The sequence below is a fragment of the Xiphophorus couchianus genome, chromosome 10 (genome assembly GCF_001444195.1).
Source record: "Xiphophorus couchianus chromosome 10, X_couchianus-1.0, whole genome shotgun sequence".
Lineage (NCBI taxonomy): Eukaryota > Metazoa > Chordata > Actinopteri > Cyprinodontiformes > Poeciliidae > Xiphophorus > Xiphophorus couchianus.
Window position 1 is genome coordinate 2,399,609 of NC_040237.1, and position 19,932 is coordinate 2,419,540.

The window sequence follows — 19,932 nt, forward strand, 5'->3', positions numbered from 1 at the left end:
GTGGTTTTGAGCGCACATTCCTGTGTATGGAACAACTATTGGGCCAAAAATGCATGAAATTTGATCTGTCTTTCATCTGCAAAGAATGTTAAGACACAAACAACTGTGTTCACAAATGAACCACACCACCAGCGAATGATTATTTTCATCTAATCAGCGTATTTTGTCGACGAAGACACAACCAAAAAACTCAATGTTCTCCAGGAAGTGGCGGAAATTACAAAACAAAACTGCGGGATTAATAAAAAGACATTAGAGAACACGTTGCACTTGAATTTTGTAGGCTCATATTAGGGTTGCACCGATATAAAAATTTGGATTGATATTCGATATTAATATAGATGTTTTGGACGATATTATGTATATTTCTCAACTTTTTTGACACCTTTACAAAAAGGCAACAAGATGGAAATAAATATTGGTTGTTAATATTTTGTTTGTGGTGCCAATATCGATGTGTCAAAAATTTATTAATATCGCTCTATATCGATGTTGATGCCGACATATTGTGCACCCATACTAATAATATGTAGTTAAGCATACAAATATCCTTACTTTGTGCACTTCAGGTAACAGAAAGGAAGATATGTATGTTTCCTTCTGTGAGATGTTGAAATTTAATGAAAATTAAAATAAAAACATACATAATTTTCAACTAAATAACAATAATTAAACGATACCACTGGTGTGATTCTGTCATGGAATATCAATTTATTACTTGATAAAAAGCATTTATTATTAAATTTATATTGCAGACAGTAGTTTATTCTTTACTATGTTAAACCAGATATTAAGAGCCATTTCAGAAGGTTTAAAGAGCCACAGGTTGAAAACCCCTGACATAGCTAATTAAGTTAGCATTTTTTCACACTTCCTTCAATTTAGTTTGCTCAGATGTTCCATGAATACATAGAAAGAATTAAAAATGCTCTTTTTGTGTGTTTTTACAAATAAAACATAGAAGACTTTTCTAATTATGGCTCTGCAGATAAGAACAGTGGGATTTGCTCATTGTTCCAGTACCCAGGAATTATCACATATTCCTGTTTTATTCCCCGAAACAGTAAAAGACAATTTTCACTAACAGATATTTTATGACTCTTTGTGTGCTACATGTTTAATGAGATGCATAGAATCAAAAGTAGTTATGACTTTATACCGAATGTGTGAACACCAGATCCAGTGCAGACTTCCTGGAAAAACAGTTAAAAATGTCCCAGAATTTTTCACTAAATCACAACTTGAGACTCAGATACACAAGTTGGCTTCATCAGCCACATGTTGTCTGCAGCAGTAATGAATTTACTCTGCGCAAACCACAGAAGTCGGCCATCTCCATTAATGGGGCATGAAATAAGCCTTAGCAAAGTCATAGAAAACTTTTCTTTTCCGCCTGTGGTGTGCCATGCTGCTCTCAAGAAAAGCTACTACTGTTTCCAACTTACACAAATAGTAGGGATGCAACAAGTTGTTAATTAATGAGTTAATCTAAAGTTAATTGATCTTATCTATTGACTAACAATTAGCGGCCATTTTTCTTAAAAACCTGAAGGGCAAATTTTTCATAATATGCTGAATAAAAAAATAAAAAAAATAACTGAATTATTTTGTGTCAGCTATATTAAATAGTGACCGAATAAACATTATTATTAAACTGGAAGGAATGTTAAAACTTCGCTCCATAAGTGCATTTACGTCCTCAAAATCAACCGTGTTAATTTGAATCACGTCTTTTTCCCCCCATCACGTTGAAACTTTCCTGTTATGCCCTCTCCCCTTTTTCTCATCACGTCGCAGCAAATCAGTAATTTCTGGTCAGGAATTTCGGCTGAACGAGCGATACGAAGGCGAGAACTTAAGGAACTTCTCCAGTGATTATATTTCACTCGACAAAAGTATATTTTGAAATTTCTGAACTTGAAAAGTCTAAAATTCCCTAGAACAAATTCAGAAATGGTGAGATTAATTTAACATTTTCTAGAAAAACTTGGAAATTTCTGAGTTTCATAAGTTGAAAGTTTGCTAGAAAAGAATCTGAAAACTTGAAATTCATTTTTAAAATTTCATAGAAAAAACTTGGATATGTCTGATTCTGAAAAGTAAAACATCAGAAGGAAAAAAAAGCTGAAATTTTGAGATCAACCTCAGAAATATTCTAGAGAAAGACAAAAAAATTCTGAGCTTCCAAACTCAGAAATTTTCAACATTGAAGCTCAGAAAATTTTGACATTTTTTTTGTAGAAATTTTCAGAGTTTTTTCCACAAATTTTCAACTTTTCAGACGTCCAGTTTTTCTAGAAAACTTTTGAGTTTAATCTCAAGATTTCAGTTTTTTTGGGCAGAAATTCACAAATTTTTCTTCTATCTTCAGTGGCTCTATACGCCGTCATTGCCTACATACAGTATGCTGCTTTGTAAACTGCAACGAAAAGCGACACTCTGTTTTGGTTCACCTCTTTGTCTTCTCACTCCTGGACGCCTCTCTCTCTCTCTCTCTCTCTCTTTTCGACCACACCTCCTGCATGAGAAAAAAGAAAAACTCAGCCCACCTCCACTTCAATCTCTTGCTACTTTCCACCCTGTCAGATTATATTTCACACCTCTACCTGTTACATTTCCTTTCCCCACTGTCGGCATCGCAGGTCTGACCTTGAGCTGCCCTCTGTGGTTAGCATGTTGTCTCATGACCTTTTTAATGAAACTAAAGAACGCCTTGCATGTGAATTTAAACGAGGGTACCAAATAGTAAAGCATTTTTGTCTCTGTTTTTGTATTAGTTTTCATGTGAAGTCTCAAAAGTTGGGGAATTTTATTGATTTTATTTTATTTTATGGCGTTTGTATATTCCTCAATACATCCATGAGGGATCATGCTGCTTTTTTTTGGCTTTTGTTTCATTGTAAACATAGAACCCAAATATTTGAAAAATAAAAACACAAATTCATTGTTTTCATCCAGACAACATATATTTATTGAAAACCTGGCAACTGCTATTACAAAAAGTAAATGAATACAGCTAACAATTATTTTAGTAATCGATTATTCTGACGATTAATCGGTTAAAAAAAACTGTCACATTCTACAGATATTTCATTTAGCTACCTAAACCTTTTTGATGCAATATTAGTAATATATTTAAATAGGAAAACAAACATTTTATAGACTGAAATGCAATAACAGCATTCCTTTAGTGAACAGGGTGAAGCTAAAACATACAGACAAATGTCTGTATTTTATTGCTAAAAGATTCTGAATTACTGCTATGAATATGTTGTTTTTCAAAAAGTTTTTTTCTTCAAGTCTGTAAATACTCCATTTAGTGATTAATCGATTACTAAATTAGTTGACGATTATTTCAATAATCAATTAATCTCTATTAGACCAATTAATCGTTTCAGCCCTACTTGGCATTAATTATAATACTCCGCTCAACTGAACGTTTACACTCCCACAGAAAAATGGATGCAAACAGATACCGTACATCTTTGAAAAGCAGAAGTAGAGCCTCCTGCACAACCAATAAGAAGGCAGCAAGTCAACAACAAAACGCAGCAGCCATTGGACAACCATACAGTGGTGAAAACCAGCTGACCAAACATACTGGAGCTCGCTTGGGCTTTTCTGGGGTTGCTAGGTGACAGGTAGTTGGCTGGCTGCTGGTCTGAAGCAAAGTGTTTTTATCTGGAAAGAGAGAGCGATCGCTGTTTGACGTCTTTCCTCATCAGTGTTTGTTGTGAATCCTGCTGTCAAAAAATCTGACTTCCTTCACTTTTCCACACTCACATTTTTTTCTCACATCCCTATTCGCCATTTTTTTCTTTCTTTTGAAAGCGTGAAATCTTTGACAAATTGGCGAGTTGTTGATTTGAGTTTTTATTTGGGATCAATGCCGTCCTGAGATTCATGGTTTTGAATTTTAAAGGTTTCCGTTCTGCAGCACATAACAGGAATAATTCTTACTTTTTACAAATTCTCCACATTTTTGTGAATGTATTTTAATTCATCCTGGCTCCTTCTCTCTAACAAATAGCTTGTGATTTTTATCACACTTTTAGTAGCTTTACTAAAAGAAAAACACACAATTTCCTCTATTTTTTGGACAGAGGGTAAACAAAATCATGTCAAAAGCTTTTAATTTGTAAGTGAGCAAATCTGTAAAAATCTAATAATTTTCTTCCAGACTTTGAGCAAATCAACGCCACATATTGTCTTCAAGTTCAACAATATTTTGTTTGTAAAGCATCAGTTAAAACATAGAAACCAGGCGTACAAAAAATCATAGTTCTTTCTTTAACATCTTATCTAAAACTGTTAGCAATAATTTTTTATTAAAAATATATTTTTATTCTTGTGCTTCAACAAGCAGAGCAGTTTAGTTCATTTTTGGATCCATAAAATAATATTTTTAGATCTATTTTGGTGCTGCAGAATCACTCATCAGTTTTCTTTGAATGAATTAATTATGTTAAATTTAATTAATAACCATTTAAAAATTAATTTAACTTTTAAATTATATCAGGGGTGTCCAAAGTGTGGGCTGCGGGCCAGTTGTGACCCTTAAAATGAATTTGTTCGGCCGCTGACCTCTGGCTAACGATGGTAAAAATTTGGTCAACAATTAATGACCCAAAAAGTCTTGAAACTGTCGCCTTAAGGCAAAAGGCTGAAGCCTTTTTGTGTTGTGGATCTTTAATGATATAAAAATGTAATAAAATTTTGCTTATTGTTGAGCAGTTAAAACTAAAATAAATAAATGCATAAAATAGAAAGTCCTTATTTTGGGACAAACAGTAGTCCATACCATTTAGGGGAAAAACATTAAAAAAATAACAACAAACAAATTTTTGCATTTTTAATTTTGTTAATTTTAATTTTTAAAAAATAGTTAAAATTTATCAATTTACTGAATGAAATGAAGTGTTTTAATGAATTTTTCTTGATTTTTCCCATTTGTTGGTGTTATTTTCTCTCCTAGCCCATTCATTTGGCCCAGAGCAGCTTCCTGGTGGAGGCCTTTGGCACATCCTTCACCCTTGACCTGGAACTGAACCAGTAAGTAAACACGCCTGTGACCTTCTGATCGTTTCCTTACAGCCGTCACTTAAAGATTTGTTGTTTTTCTGCATTGCACTCCCCCACATTCTGTACATCCCCTGTTTTTGTAGCTGCAGGCGACACAACTCTTCTTGTGTCATAGATAAAAGCTTATAAGAGGTTTTTCAAATCTATTAGAATAAACACCAGACTAAAAAAAGCCCATTGAACTTATCTGAGTAATGACAGCAGGGTTTTATAACCGTTTAATTTACCTTTACTTTACAGCAACCTCCTTTCTACAGACTACGTGGAGCGTCACTTTGACAATGGGGAGCTGTCACAAAATACGGTAAGGTTATATAAATATGTGTAATGTGGAACTATTGTTACCATGTGGCGTCTATGAAAATGACAAACTACTTAAATTACTTATTCTTTAGGTAACTGCATGACTGTCAGTATGACACGGCGTTCAATGTGCCCCAAACAGAAATACTACTCTTAAAAAACATTCCCATTTGAATTAGATTTCTTCAGGACGCCACTTAAAAGTGGCATAATTTAATGCCTTGAAATTGGGCCTCTGTCTCTTTAAGAACTCCTGCTCTTTACAAAGCTCCGCCTTCAGGAAGTCGTTACAACATGGCTGCTGGAATAACTCTTTAACAACTTCTTTACCAGCGTTTCACAGAGTAGTAGCTTGTAAAATACATTTTGGAAACTGCAGCTCTTGAGGAGGGGCTGCGTCTAGAAGGCGGGGCTAAGTCCTCCCAGGCGTTTTCAATGGTTGCCATGGAGATTAAATGACTTCTCAAACATGCATGAATGAATCAAAGCGACACTCCAGGTTTGTTTTTGATGGGAGAACAACATTACAACATGAAGTAAAGCTTAAAAGCGTTGATTTTAATCAATACTGCCCCTTTAAATTCATGACATCCTGGAGGCCTGTTGTTGTCGGCACTCAGCCTGTATCCTGCAGCGTTTTCACCACTAATAGCTTCATGATTTCCTCTGTTTTCTTCATCTCTAAATCAACACTGTAACATCATATCTGCTGTATCTGTACTTGAAAAATAGCTCTTAGTTGCTCAGATTGCAAGTGGAAGATATTAAGCTACGATCTGGTATCGACTTTTTTTACCTGGTTTCTCGTCAGCTTTATTTATCACACCCGTTATTATTTATTGCTCTTCTCGTCAATTTGAGGTTGGGTTTTAGAGTCCAGACTTATGAAAATAAGAGCATTAGTAATTTAAAATACTAGAGAACCTGATTAACTTAAAGAAAATGGAACATGCATTATAAAAATACTTTAGTTACGGTTATTTAAAGGAGTTACTAGAGATGCTGATAATTGTGGCATTGGATTTCTGCAAAAACATAAAATCTTACCAAGTATCTTTGGTCTAGTTTGTAGTGCAAATATCTTAGTACACTTGAAATAACAAAACAAACTTACAAGTACATTTTCAGCAGGAAATAATAGCTTGTTTTAATAAATCCTTAATATTGTTAAAAAATATTTGTTCCATATCTTGAAATAAGTGAAATAATCTGACAGTGCTTTTTTAAAATGAAAAATAAGGAATTATTTACCTAAAACAAGCTTCTATCTAATGCTGAAAAGCTACTTGTAAGTTAGTTTTGTCTTATTTTAAGCATACAAAGATATTTTCACTAGAAACTAGACCAAAAATACTTGTATGATGCTGTATTGCTTATTTGGAAAGCCAACATTGTTCTTTATGTCTTAATTATCCAATTTTTGCAACAAAAGCAGCTCATGTGCAACATATTGACTAAAAATTTAGATAAAAATCCTTTATTTCTGCAGATTATAGGGGAGTTTTTATTGCACTCCAGGCCAAAAACAATTAAATTATTCAATGTTTTTGCATTTCTGAAGTAGCTGGATGCTTTTCTTTGAAGCATGAACTCATGTGGCATTTTATTTTCTCTGGCCTTAAGAAATAGCATTGAATTGCAGCTTTTCGGCACAGTTTCAGAGGCACTTATGAGTCAGTTGTTGGCATGGCTCTGTGTGCCATTATTCATACATCTGATTAAAATAAATCCCATTATTTATTCCCATCAGAGATTTACAGCTTTCTCTATGAGCTTCTCAATTATGCCTTGTCCTCTGCTGTATTTTAATCTTCTGTCTCGTTTTCTCGCTCGTCAGTCTTTTCAGCTGAAAGAGCCACTTGACCAATCAGTGAGCGGTTGCTATGGCAGCCAGCAGTCAGGAGCAGAACCACTCTGGGTCTATTTTGTTTCAATCAGACATATAAGAGTTGTTGTTTTTTTTCCAGGGGGAAGAAAAGTCTTAATTTATTTAGTTTTTCTGTTTGTATTCTGGTGTTTGGACCAAAATTGCAACGTTTGTTACATTTTCAGCTGCTGTGGTTCGCTTTCACACTGCACTTTGTTAAATGAACCAAACTATAAAAACAACCTGTTCCCCTCCTCGCCTGTGGTGGTGCTGCACCAAGAACCACTGAAGGAAATGACACTCAGCGGAAGACTTCTTTCTTCATGAAATGTAAACAAAAATGGAGTAGCAGTTGTAGGATTTTTGCTTTGTGTTTGGTAAAAGACACAGCCATTTCTTTCGCTGTATCTAGACTCTTGGGTTTGTTTCGGTTATATTTACCCAGAATGCCAGGCACTGTAGTTTGCTTCCTGCTTTAGGAGCTGTCTCCAGTCCGCTTGGCGTTCACATATGCATTTGAACCGCACCAGAGTTCACTTATATTAAAGTGAGACCGAGGCTTTTAGGCAGACCAGAATTAGTCTTTTTTGTCCGGATCAGAAGTCAATTGCGCGTTCACATCTCCCCAAACGAACTGGACTTTCTAGAGAAATGACCTAGAGTTCAATTAACACAAACTAAACATGACCAGTGGAAATTTGAACAATACTCAAAACCCAACAGACATTTTCTTAAATGAATGAATGTTACTTCAAATCAGATAAAACCTGGAACATTATGGAAATGTTACAGTCCCTCCTTATTGCAGTAGTTGTTTTCTTTCTTAGGATACAGACCTGAAGTTACAGGTAGTTTTTGCTTTTTAAGTTGTGTCTTTTTCCTTCTAAAGCTTCATCTGTCTGTTATTACCATTCCTTTGGTCCTCTGAGAGCATTAATGCTGAGTGCAGGCTTTCAGTGCACTCTAACTTTTCTAATTCTGTTAGTTGTCAACTTCAATCCTCTCATTTCTGAAGGTTATAACTGTTGCTGTCCATTTCTGAGTTCAAGCTATTTCATCACTCTCTCTACAAATGTTGTTCTGCTCATGTTTCGTTGGAGATATTTTACCTTTTATGCATAATTTTGTATGCATGGGGCTTATTTACATGAGTGAGTAGCCATTATTTGTAGTGCACACATAACCTTTCTGAAAAGCCCTTTAAGTTCTTCGGTCAGTGTGTGTCTGCTGTGTCAGGCAATTTGATTTCCTCCATTTAGCCTCGTAATCCTACCTTTTATTTATTTATTATCCTGCCCTGTGCTAAGTGCTATGAGCTCTCTCTCTGTCTAGTATGACTAATGAAAGTATTTTCTTTCCTCCGAGAAGTAGTGTTGCGTCTATGTCTGAAGGTTTAAGAAAATAAAAGTACTGAGATCCAGATAGGCTTACAGTTTAGGCTGAAACTGTAGGACTAGGCTTTGGTTGGTTTTAAAAAGTCCTTTTATTTTGTTTTTCACTGTGGAGTGGAGCGTAGACCTGCAAATAACAATATAATGTTAGACTTTAAATATTAATGTAATATTTTAAATGCTGACATTAGTCAGATTTTCTCAAATAGGTTTAAATGCAAGTGAAAATGATTTGAATTTGTGGACAAGTCTTCATGAAATTGGTTAACATATTGACCAGCAGCTTTATTTGTTGGATCTGTTCAGTGGCTTGTAGCTCTTTGAATGGTTGTTGGTGCCAGACAGACTAGTCTGGCTATTTCAGGAACTGGTGATCTGCTGGGATTTTCACACACAACCATCTCTCAGGTTTGCAGAAAGTGGTGCGAAAAACAGAGAGAGTGAGCAGCTGTTGTACGCAAGAAAATGGCTTGTTGATATTCATTGGAGAATGGAGACCAGTTTACAAAATGATAATAAAAGCCAACGGAAGCTAAAATAACCACTTTTTGCAACCAAGAAATATGAAATATAATTTCTAAAGGCAGAGCAGGGTAAACTAAGTGCCACTCCGGTCACCTGGAAGCAAAAACTGGAGCTCCAATTTACAAAAACTTGCAAAAATTTTAAAATGGAACATGGGAAAGTTGTTGCTTGGTCCAACAATTCTTAATTTCAGCTACAGCCGACCTAGTACCAGTGGTTCAGTCTGCTAGCGATGGTGTAATTTTGAGTAGGATTAGATCTCTGAACTATACAAAACATGTTCATAAACGTTTTTGAACAAAGTCGGTCTTGGTCAGTTCTGCATATTTTGAGGTCCTTTCAGAATGAGCTGTTTTAAGGCACGTTGTCACTTTAAATCCAAATAACCCGCTGTTGGCACTTCCCCTCCCCCCAACTCAATGTTTACAATTGACATTGAAAAAGCTACAAACGGATGCAAAATTATACAACCATACATCTTTGAAAAGCAGAAGTAGCGCCTCCTGCACAACCAACAAGACTGCAGCAAGTGGTTTCACTTATCTTTTCCAGCAGCCATTGTACAGTGAATACAGCTGAATAAATGTGATTATTTATATTGAGCTTTTTTTAAACTTCATTTAAATAACCAGAAACTTACGAAAGCAAAAACTCTTCTTAATAAGTTAAACTTTATCTCATAAGCAGACACCTTTGTTATAAATTTTTAAATTTTATTTTTTTAAGCAGACACTTGTAACAGATTGTGTTTTTGCACATTTGTTAAGAAAATATTAGCGTTTGTATAAACTAAAAGGTACACTATTTTTATTTTACCCATTTATGTATAAATATATTTAACTTTTTTTTTAAACTTTACGTTACTTTGTGGATTTGCAAAACATTAACACCAGTATTATCAATGTTTGTGGTTATTTTATATTTTTTATGGATAAGTATTCCTTTATTATTTTTTCTTTAGTGTAAAATAACATTACTCATTGTGTTAAAAAGGTTATTTGTTCAAAATAAAGTAAATTTAAAAAAAAAAGCTGAATAAATGTGGTGGAACTCTGGTTGGGTTGCTAGGTGACGGGTTGTTCCATTGGGGTTGCTAGGTAACAGCGCAGTGCCAGTTGAATGTGACATTACATTCCGGAAGGTTTTGAAATGGATAATTTTTCAGACCCCAAAAAACTTATTGCCAAAACAGAACTGAGTGGGTTTTTAAATCGCTTGTTCTGTTTTTAGAAGCCCAAGTGGAAGAATATAAAAATGTGCTAAATACTAGTTTTGTATAGCAGGTCCCTTTTATTTCCATATTGCATCCATTTTCTGATGGCTATTTCCATCAGGAGATGGCAGAAACCGCTACGGTCCCCAGATGTCACTCCAACAGAGCCTTTTTGGGATGTGTTTGAACAGAGGTAGCCAAAAGATTTGCCAAAACTGCCTGTTTAGTGTCAGTTGGAGTCTGTCCAATGAAGAATAAAGAAAGTTCTGAAAGCAAAAAGCAGGACCAGCCCAAAACTAGCAGCATCTTAGAAAAATATCTGGACAGATTTGCTGCTTTTACTTTTTTATATTGTTGTCTGAGCTGACTCCGGTGACTTACTGAGGTTCATTACAAACAACTGAAACAAACTCCCCATGTTTCACCCATGGAAAGATGAGTGTATACTATTACATTCCCAATTTCCAAGAATCCACAAACAAACAGATGCGAGTATAATAATATTCCTCTACTTTAAGCTTCTTAAAACATACATGAATTTATTGATTGGCATCAGAGTGTCCCTACAGATTGTTGTAATCTGACCATATCTGCACCCCGAGCGCAGAGTCGGCTCTGAAACACTATATTGAAAACATGATCGTCCAGTTGGAGCCCTGCAGGGGATTATGAATAATCAAGTGATAGAGTCTGGAGGCGACGGTTTTACCTCTCTGCACTTCAGCCAAACTGAAATGTCAACTGAGACACAGTTTACTGGAAACTTACATATTAATCAGCCAAAAAAGAAATGGTTTCAAGTGACTGGATATGTTTTTAAATTTTGGCTTTCAGGTTGCATTTTATTTTAAATATTTTAGAGATGCTAAAAAAGCTAGCAAACAGGTGAAATTTTCTACATATAACATACACCAGTGTGCCTTAGCATTTTAAACAATTTAACGGTTTTCTAATTCCTTTTGACCAAAAAAAAGCAATTCCTAAAGGGGATGAAGTGAAACTTGTTAGCAAAAAAACCCAAATTTACTTTAATTTTAGACTTTTTATTTAAGCATTAAACGTTAGATCTGGGTCCGGTTGCCAAATCAGTCCCTTTTTGGCCCTTTTTTGTACCCACATGTTCCCATTTCATCTCAACCTACTTCCATGTTGTTTCCACAAACTAAGCGTTTGCTACTTCTTAACTTAACAAAACATTTCAATCAGTTAATATTTAGCTTAATTGTTTTGTTTTCTGAACATTTTGCATATAAATTTAGCATATTTCCTCTAACTGTGGTTCTGATTCCAGTTTGGGCAACTCAGTTGAATATCACTGATTATTAAAACAAAATAACTGTTATTAGTTTGAAATACCTAACCACATTTCCTCATTGTTGAACTTTGTGTAGGGTATGCAAAATTACTTTGAATCATTAAAGCAAATATAATTTGATGTCGAAATATCTCATGGTAAATAGGTCCGGTTTGTACATTTTTACTTTTGGGTACAAAAGGGTGAAAACTGCAACTTTACAAAACTACGAAGGAACAAATGACCAACAATTATAAAAAACGCCAAAGAAAATAGTATTTTATCTCCCATAAAGTGATTCTCATTGATGAATTGGGTGCTGAACTTTGAGTTGTCACTTTGGTTTCATCCTTATTTAATTCTTCTTGTGCTTTCATGTAGAAAAACTGCCTAAAAATAAAAGTTTTTACTTCCTCCTGAAAGTCTGGAGAAAGCTAGCTTAGCTTAGCGACTGAAACAAATCCCAAATTAGCGATCACAAATTATTACATTTAACAGCAATTAAATATTTCTGGTTTTAAACAACTTGAAGAAGATGTTATAACTACAGATGCTGTAAAAATATTATGTACTGCAGAGTTAATGCCCTTCAAGATTTCTTATGCAATCCGCCTCAGTATGGTGTTACACGCTGTAACCTTGCAGCAGATCGTTATGCGACTGGCAGTCTCAGGTTTTTTATGCAGTGAATGAGCATAGAGGTGAACAAAGACTTTCTGCATTTTACTATTTTTTATGCTGTTTTATGTAGACAGTATCTTTCTTTCTAAGTTGTCCTGCAGTAATTTATCTCCTTTAGCAAACGCCCACCTGGCTGACGGTCGGCTGATGGAAAATACCTGCCAGGTGATCAGTGGCAGCACAAGGTTCTCAGACGGGCACTGGTTTCATTTTCTGAAATTTGACATGAACACGTTACAGGAAGATGGAGGGTTCAGTGTCTTGCTCTAATCTATTATTTGTTTTCAGGGCGGGGAGCATTGCTACTACCATGGGCGAGTGCGGGGGCTGCCTGGCTCCTGGGCTGCGATATCCACCTGCCAAGGCCTTCAGTGGGTCAAACACTTCAACAATTACTGCAACAACAAAAAAAAAGGAGATTATTTTAGAACACTTTTAGTTAAAAAAAGAGAGTACATTTTTACCAAAAAACCCAGAAATGTTTAGATTTAGCTCAGCAATTTACTAGAGAAAACAAGGAAATTTCTGAGTTTGAAAAGCTGAATATTTTCTAGAAAAAAAACTTTGACATTTTTTGATTAATCTCAGAAATTTTATAGAAAAACACAAGTACATTTCTATGTTTAAACTTTTGACATTGCCAAGAATTTTTCAGAGATTAATCTAACATTTTCATTTAAAAAAAAAATTATTATTGTAATTTTATTTTACTTTTCAAACTCAGAAATTTACTTGTTTTTTCTGTAATATTTTTTTAGATTAATCTCAAAATTTCCTATTTTTTTCTTTCAAAGTTTTGATTTTTCATATTTAGAAATTTACTTGTTTTTTGTAGAACATTTCTAAGGTTTTTCTCACAAATTTTCAGCTTTTGGAGCTCAGAAATTTCCATTTTTATTATAAATTTCTGACATTATTATCAAAGCTTCTGAGTTTTTCTTTATTGTTATTATTTCTATCTACAATGGCACTAACACTCCTGACCCTGCTGAGTTGAGCATGTCTAATATTTTACTTTAAACTGCTCTCAGAGGGATGTTTTCTGACTCCAACTTCTCTTATGGGATTGAACCCGTCGGTAACGGAGAGGTGAGTTCAAATGAGGCATGTTTGACTTTGAATCAGCCTGAGCAGGTGTCTTATAAAGTCTTAAATTTATGTATTTTAAAAAATATGTAAGTTGACATTAAATAAGTTAATCACCAGTCTTAATCTTGAATATTTTATGTAGTTAATTTTTATCGCAGGACTTTTCTGTCAAGCAACGTTTGAGTCTAACACAAACATTTTCGTTCTGTTCTGTGACTTACAGTAGTTGAGGTTACCGCTAACTAGCTGCTAACATACCCTTGCTAGCTAGCTTGTTAGCTTTTTTTTTGCATATATTATGGGAAAGTGCTGACCTGTCATAACAAATTTTGCTGGACGATGAATTGTCCCAGAAGTTATTGCGATAAATGATAATATTGTTGTTTTGAGCTCATTTTTAAGTGATATAATGGCAATAACATAATAATGCAATAACACATTCTCAAAGATCAGTAAACTTTAAAATCTAATGAACATTTAATACTGGAATTGGTAGACATTTTAAATATACAAAGTAAATGAACAAAACAATAAAAAATGAAGGGGCCAGTTAAGACCAAAGCTCCAGACTGAAGACTTTTATCATCATCCAGTTTTTAGTAGAAAGAGAGAAAAGAGAAAAACAATAAATCATACAAATGGAAATTAGTAAACTAATTTTCATTTATCATGCGATTAATTGAATTATTGATTATTGCGACAGGCTTAGGCACTACTACAATATAAAACAATTTTATTTTGTATATTTTCGTTGTGATGCAGGTCAGAGTTGTAACTAATTACATTGAATAGCTTATTTTGGAAAAAAAAAATTCTGCGTTGTACTTTTTACTTTTACTTGAGTAAAATTTCTGTATTTTCTACCCTCTGAATGAAAAACAAACAGGTTTTAACTCCAAATTCACCATAACCAGTCCCACACCCTCAGTTTTTGTTAAAGTCTCATGAGTTTTATATTGAATTAAACTGATGTGGAAAAAATTATTGTGTTACTTTTAGTTACTTGTATAAATGAAACTCTCTGGGTTGCTAGCAAAGCACCCGCCTCGTTTTTCCATCTCTCTGGATGATTTTCCGTTTGTCCACACAGCGTTAATCTTTCTCTGAGCTTCTGAATGGAAAAATGCGCTGACACGTTCCTCCTCCACTGAGCCTCATCCTCAGGGCGGTTTCTCTCAGCACAGAAAGTTTGAGAGGCTTTGCTCAGATCTGATTATGAAATTCATGTCACATTGAGAGAAATGGGAGTGACTGAAAGCGAAACAGAGCTTGAGAACGGAGCAGTCGGAGCTTTTCTCCCATTAAGAACCGCAGCAATCGAAGTGCAGCTCAATTACATGGAGAGACGGATCGATAGTCTCTCAGCTCGTCATGAAACTCCTTCACTCTCCGCCTCGCTGCTTTGCTTTTTGTCTCAGTTGGGTCATTTTCATAAAGTATTTATCCTACCACCATGGCCAGAACTTGTTACAGCCATTATGACGACTATGTGGCTGATTAATTTTGCATTAGTGCACTTTCCTCTGTGATCTGTTTACCACACATGGCAATGTTTTCTTCACACTGCTAGTTGTGAGAAGAGGGAGAGTATTTTATGCTAAATGTTTAAAATGTTAATTTCTACAGAGCCTCATTTATTGTTCATGTGTAATGTATAATGAAATGTTTTTGATCTGGTATTTAAAAGAGCTAGTTTAAGTGACTTGGAGGCCAAAAGTTCTTCAGTCTGAGGTTCCTTTAGGCAGGGGAACAGTCTAAGGTTTCCGCTGTATTTTATGTTCCTGTTTTTTGTAAATTTTCTTGTAGTTATCCGGACGGGTAATGTCCTGTTTTGCAGTGCCGGGGGGCCAGATAATGAATCTGAATGGAATTAAAACAAAATTTACACAATGCATGAATTTTAATCTCCTGAAAAAAACAGCTGCATGCAAAAATAGTTAATATGTTAAATACCTTTTTACAGTTTAATGTTTGTTTTGTTTTTACTTTTTAAATTTGTCACCTTTCTGAAGCAGAAAGACCACATCGTGTATCGAATGCCCGACATCGACCTCTTCTCACTTTCCTGTCCAGGTAGGAGTTGCATTTCCGATCAGATAGTAGAAATATTTATGCAAATTAAAGTGGAGTTAACAGATAATATTACTCAGTAACAAATATGGAGGATAAATTTGCTGTGATTGAATTCTTATGAGGTTCAGGTGTTTATCTGTAAAGTCGCAACTGACTAAAGTTTAAGAGTTGCCTTTTTTACAAAAATCTTACAAAGTATTTTTGGTCTAGTTTCTTAAAACACTTGAAATAAGACGAAACTAACTTTTCAGCAACATAGAGGAGCTTGTTTTAAGTCAGTAATTCCTTAATATCAATGAATTATTTTGCTTATAAAATTATTTTACTTCTTATAAATGAAATAAACAGGTAATTTCACTTGTTTCATGAAAAGCTACTACATTTGAATCACTATTAAGGAATTATTTGCCCAAAATAAGCTCCTACATCTTGCTGAACAGTTACTTACCAGTTAGTTTTGTCTTATTTGAAGTAAAATAAGATATTTGTTGTAGAATAAAGCCGCTTTTTTGCAGTGTATCACTTCTTGCTGTGAAATTTTTAGTTCTGTCCTTGAAATTGAGCTAAAATAGTCAAATATTTTGCCACTACAGTTAAAATTTTCTCCTGTTTTTGTGTGTCCTCGTCACCCTCCTGCTATCATGTTGTCCGTCTGTCCTCCTCGCCCTTGCCTCCTCTTCCTCTCCTCATTAATCTCCTTCCTCTACCCGCTGCTTGATATCGATCTTTTCTGCATATCAGAGGACTAAAATACACAGTTACATGTATCTGGACTGATGACTAGTCACTTTTCTGCTTTTGTGCGTCTCGCAGGATGCTTCATGAACAGCACAGAGCCTGAGGGGCGAACAGATGGTCTCTCTGAAGGAGACAGCGAGATAAAGGATGGAGACAACAAGTCTGAAGAAGAGAAAACTGTTTTCACCAGAGGCCAGAGGCGCTCCAAAAGACAAGTTAGTGTTGATGCATCCGTACCTCCAACAAGTGTCAATAATGACAGAGAGGATGAATATAAATTATAAAAAGTATATTATACAGTTTATCTTATTTTATCAGGACGATTATGCAACAAATTACCTAAACAAGTTAAAAAATGGTTAGGATGCACAAGTTGGACAGCATTAGTGTGGTAATGTTTGGGCAAGTATGCTAATTTTAGCGCTATTGTAAGCATAGTGTGCTAATGTTAGACCCAGTTTACTAATATAAGACCTAGTTTGCTAACAAAAGTGTTACCTGAAGCTAGTGTGCTAATGTTAGCGCTATTGTTAACGTTAGCATTAGTGTGCTAATGTTAGATCCAGTTTACTAATATAAGAGCTAGTTTGCTAACAAAAGTGTTACCTGAAGCTAGTGTGCTAATGTTAGTGCTATTGTTAATGTTAGTGTGCTGATGTTAGCATTAGTGTGCTAATGTTAGTGTTAGCAAACTGGGTCTAATATTACACCCAGTTTGCTAAAACAAGAACTAGTTTGATAATTAAAGTGTCAGAGTTAGTATGTTAATGTTAGTGCTAATTTTAGTTGTACTGTGCTAATGTTAGCATTGGTGTGCAAATATTGGACCTAGTTTGCTAATGTTAGTGCTATTTTAAGCATTATTGTGCTAATGTTAGATAGTTTGCTAATACAAGCACTAGTTTACTAATGAAAGTGTTACTTTGAGCTAGTATGCTAATGTTAGTGCTATTGCAAGCAATAGTGTGCTAGTGCCAGCTTTAGTATGCTAATGTTAGAGCTAATGTTAACGTTAGTGTGTTAATGTTAGCATTAGTGTGCTAATGTTATCATTGGTATGCTAATGTTAGTATGCTAATGTTAGCATTGGTTTGCTAATGTTAGCATTAGTGTGCTAATGTTAGGCGTTTTAATTGCTTTTTTGGTTTCGTTAAGTTGAAATTTCGGACTACAAATGGAACCCAGTATCAACAAAGCACCAGGTTGGATTAATCAATGCCCAAGTTTCACTGGTTCTAGTTTACCATATAATTTATTATAAGTTTGACATATAATTTATTATAATTTCTGGTGTTAATGACTTTTAACTCGGTAAGTTGTGAGTTATTTCTGTTAAAAATTACAGTTTTCCAACTTTAATGCGTCATTGAGCAAGTATTTGATTTAAATTGAAAAATACTTTATTGATTTAAGGCTCTGCTGCAGTTTCACATCAAGATGATTTCAGCTCCAAACGTTTATTTACTCGTTTCAGAAATATGTTATATTCCTTTCAGGGTGTATTTAGACACAGAAGCTTCTGAAGCAGCGGAAGCAGAAAGCTTTCTGCTTTATAAATGTTCTTGAAGTTGAGTTTCCCTCTCAAGGACAGAGGTAGAGTTTCACCACCATCGTCAGCAGGAGTCTGTCCATGCAGAGTGGCTAATGGCTGCACCTGCTGCGTTTGCTTCATGTGTGTCTGACGTCTGAAGGTCATTTTGACAATTTAAACATTCGGCTCAGGGTTTGTGTCTTTGTCTTCCTCAGGTGAGGCGAGGCCAGCGCACCGTTCAGACCGAGACCAAGTACATCGAGCTGATGATCGTTAATGATTATGAGCTGGTAGGTGAGCGTTATTGCTCCGTTTCTCACCTGTCCACTCAGGAAAGAAGAGCCGCTAAATGATGAAATCTCCGTTTTGTTTCTGTTAGTTCGTGCAGCTCCGCAGGTCGACGTCTCAAACGAAGATTTTCGCCAAATCCGTAGTGAACATGGCCGACTTGGTGAGAAATTTCTTCATTTAAAAATATGTTGACCACCAAACATTTAGTATAAAAAAGACACAAAATAAACGAGAATTTACAAATGTTTTGTAGTTTATCAAGTTTTGTCTTTAATGATTGTTTGTGAGGCAAACAGTCATCGGTTGATTATTATTTTTGGTTTCACATTTCCTCTCACAGCTCAGTTCAAGCTGAATATTTATTAACCAAACTGATTAAAACGAACCCACAGTAATGAATCAGATCCTCACCTGTTGCATAATCCTTCCTGGTTAACCCTTTTTTCAGATCTACAAGGAGCAGCTCAACACCCGCATCGTCCTGGTAGCCATGGAAACCTGGTCGTCTGAGAACAGGATCGCCGTCGGCGACGACGCCTTGCTCACCCTGAGAGACTTCATGAAGTTCAGGAAGGAGAGCATCAAGCAGCGCTGCGACGCTGTGCACCTCTTCTCGTAGGGTTTACTTTTAATTTTATTTATTTTACTGATCACTGAACAGAGTATTAGGGCCACAAAGAAAAAATATGTTTTAATTACATGAATAAAGTCGGAATATTGCAAAAACTAAAGACATAATGTGTTGAGAATAAAATCGTACGAGAAGAAAGTTGTATTATTACATTAGTAAACTTATAATATTACAACTTTTTCCTGATGTTATTCTGGAAATGTTAATTTACTCTCATATTATTCTATTTTTAATTTAATTTATTCTCAAAATATTTTGCATTTTTTATCATTATTTCGACTATTCTTCTGCAACTTTATTCTCATGATATTACTTCATTTTTAGAATATTATGACTTTTTCCCTCATTATTTTGACTTTATTTTAATAGCAAGACTTTATTCTTGTAACATAATAACTTTTTTCCTCATTATTTTGACTTTATTTTAATAGCAAGAGTTTATTCTTGTAACATTAGGACTTTTTCCTCATTATTTTGACTTTATTTTAATAGCAAGAGTTTATTCTTGTAACATTAGGACTTTTTCCTCATTATTTTGACTTTATTTTAATAGCAAGAGTTTATTCTTGTAACATTAGGACTTTTTCCTCATTATTTTGACTTTATTTTAATAGCAAGAGTTTATTCTTGTAACATTAGGACTTTTTCCTCATTATTTTGACTTTATTTTAATAGCAAGAGTTTATTCTTGTAACATTAGGACTTTTTCCTCATTATTTTGACTTTATTTTAATAGCAAGAGTTTATTCTTGTAACATTAGGACTTTTTCCTCATTATTTTGACTTTATTTTAATAGCAAGAGTTTATTCTTGTAACATTAGGACTTTTTCCTCATTATTTTGACATTATTCTTGTAGGACTTTATTGTCATGGTATTATTGATTTATTTCTATAATTTATTCTTGTATTATTATACAAGAATAAAGACTTAATTGTCATTATTTTTTACTTTATTCTTGTGCAACTTTATATCTCTTAATATAATGACTTTATTCTCTTAATAGTAAGACTTAATTCTTGTAATTTTAGGACTTTTTCCTCAAAATATTTTCACTCTTTTCTCATTGTTTCCACTATTCTTGTACAACTTTATTCTCATGATATTAATACTTTATTCTTATATTACTTTATTCTTGTAATATTATGACTTTATTGTCATTATTTCAACTTTATTCTTGTATTATTTTGACTTTACTCGCTTCTTGCAATACTATGACTTTAT

The 19,932-nt window shown here is 34.5% G+C and overlaps 1 protein-coding gene across 5 annotated transcripts in view; it reads left to right on the forward strand.

The window, feature by feature from the left end:
- adam11 (ADAM metallopeptidase domain 11) overlaps positions 1-19,932 on the forward strand; it is a 32,811-nt gene that overhangs the window by 924 nt on the left and 11,955 nt on the right. For 4 of the 5 annotated variants that reach the window (XM_028030163.1, XM_028030160.1, XM_028030161.1 and 1 more), the window contains exons 3-11: positions 4,976-5,052; positions 5,323-5,386; positions 12,645-12,727; positions 13,388-13,445; positions 15,458-15,518; positions 16,332-16,471; positions 18,003-18,077; positions 18,167-18,238; positions 18,527-18,693. In XM_028030163.1, coding sequence (XP_027885964.1) covers positions 4,976-5,052; positions 5,323-5,386; positions 12,645-12,727; positions 13,388-13,445; positions 15,458-15,518; positions 16,332-16,471; positions 18,003-18,077; positions 18,167-18,238; positions 18,527-18,693 — 797 coding nt within the window. The remainder of the gene's footprint in view (positions 1-4,975; positions 5,053-5,322; positions 5,387-12,644; positions 12,728-13,387; positions 13,446-15,457; positions 15,519-16,331; positions 16,472-18,002; positions 18,078-18,166; positions 18,239-18,526; positions 18,694-19,932) is intronic. The other variant, XM_028030162.1, reaches the window with a different exon arrangement.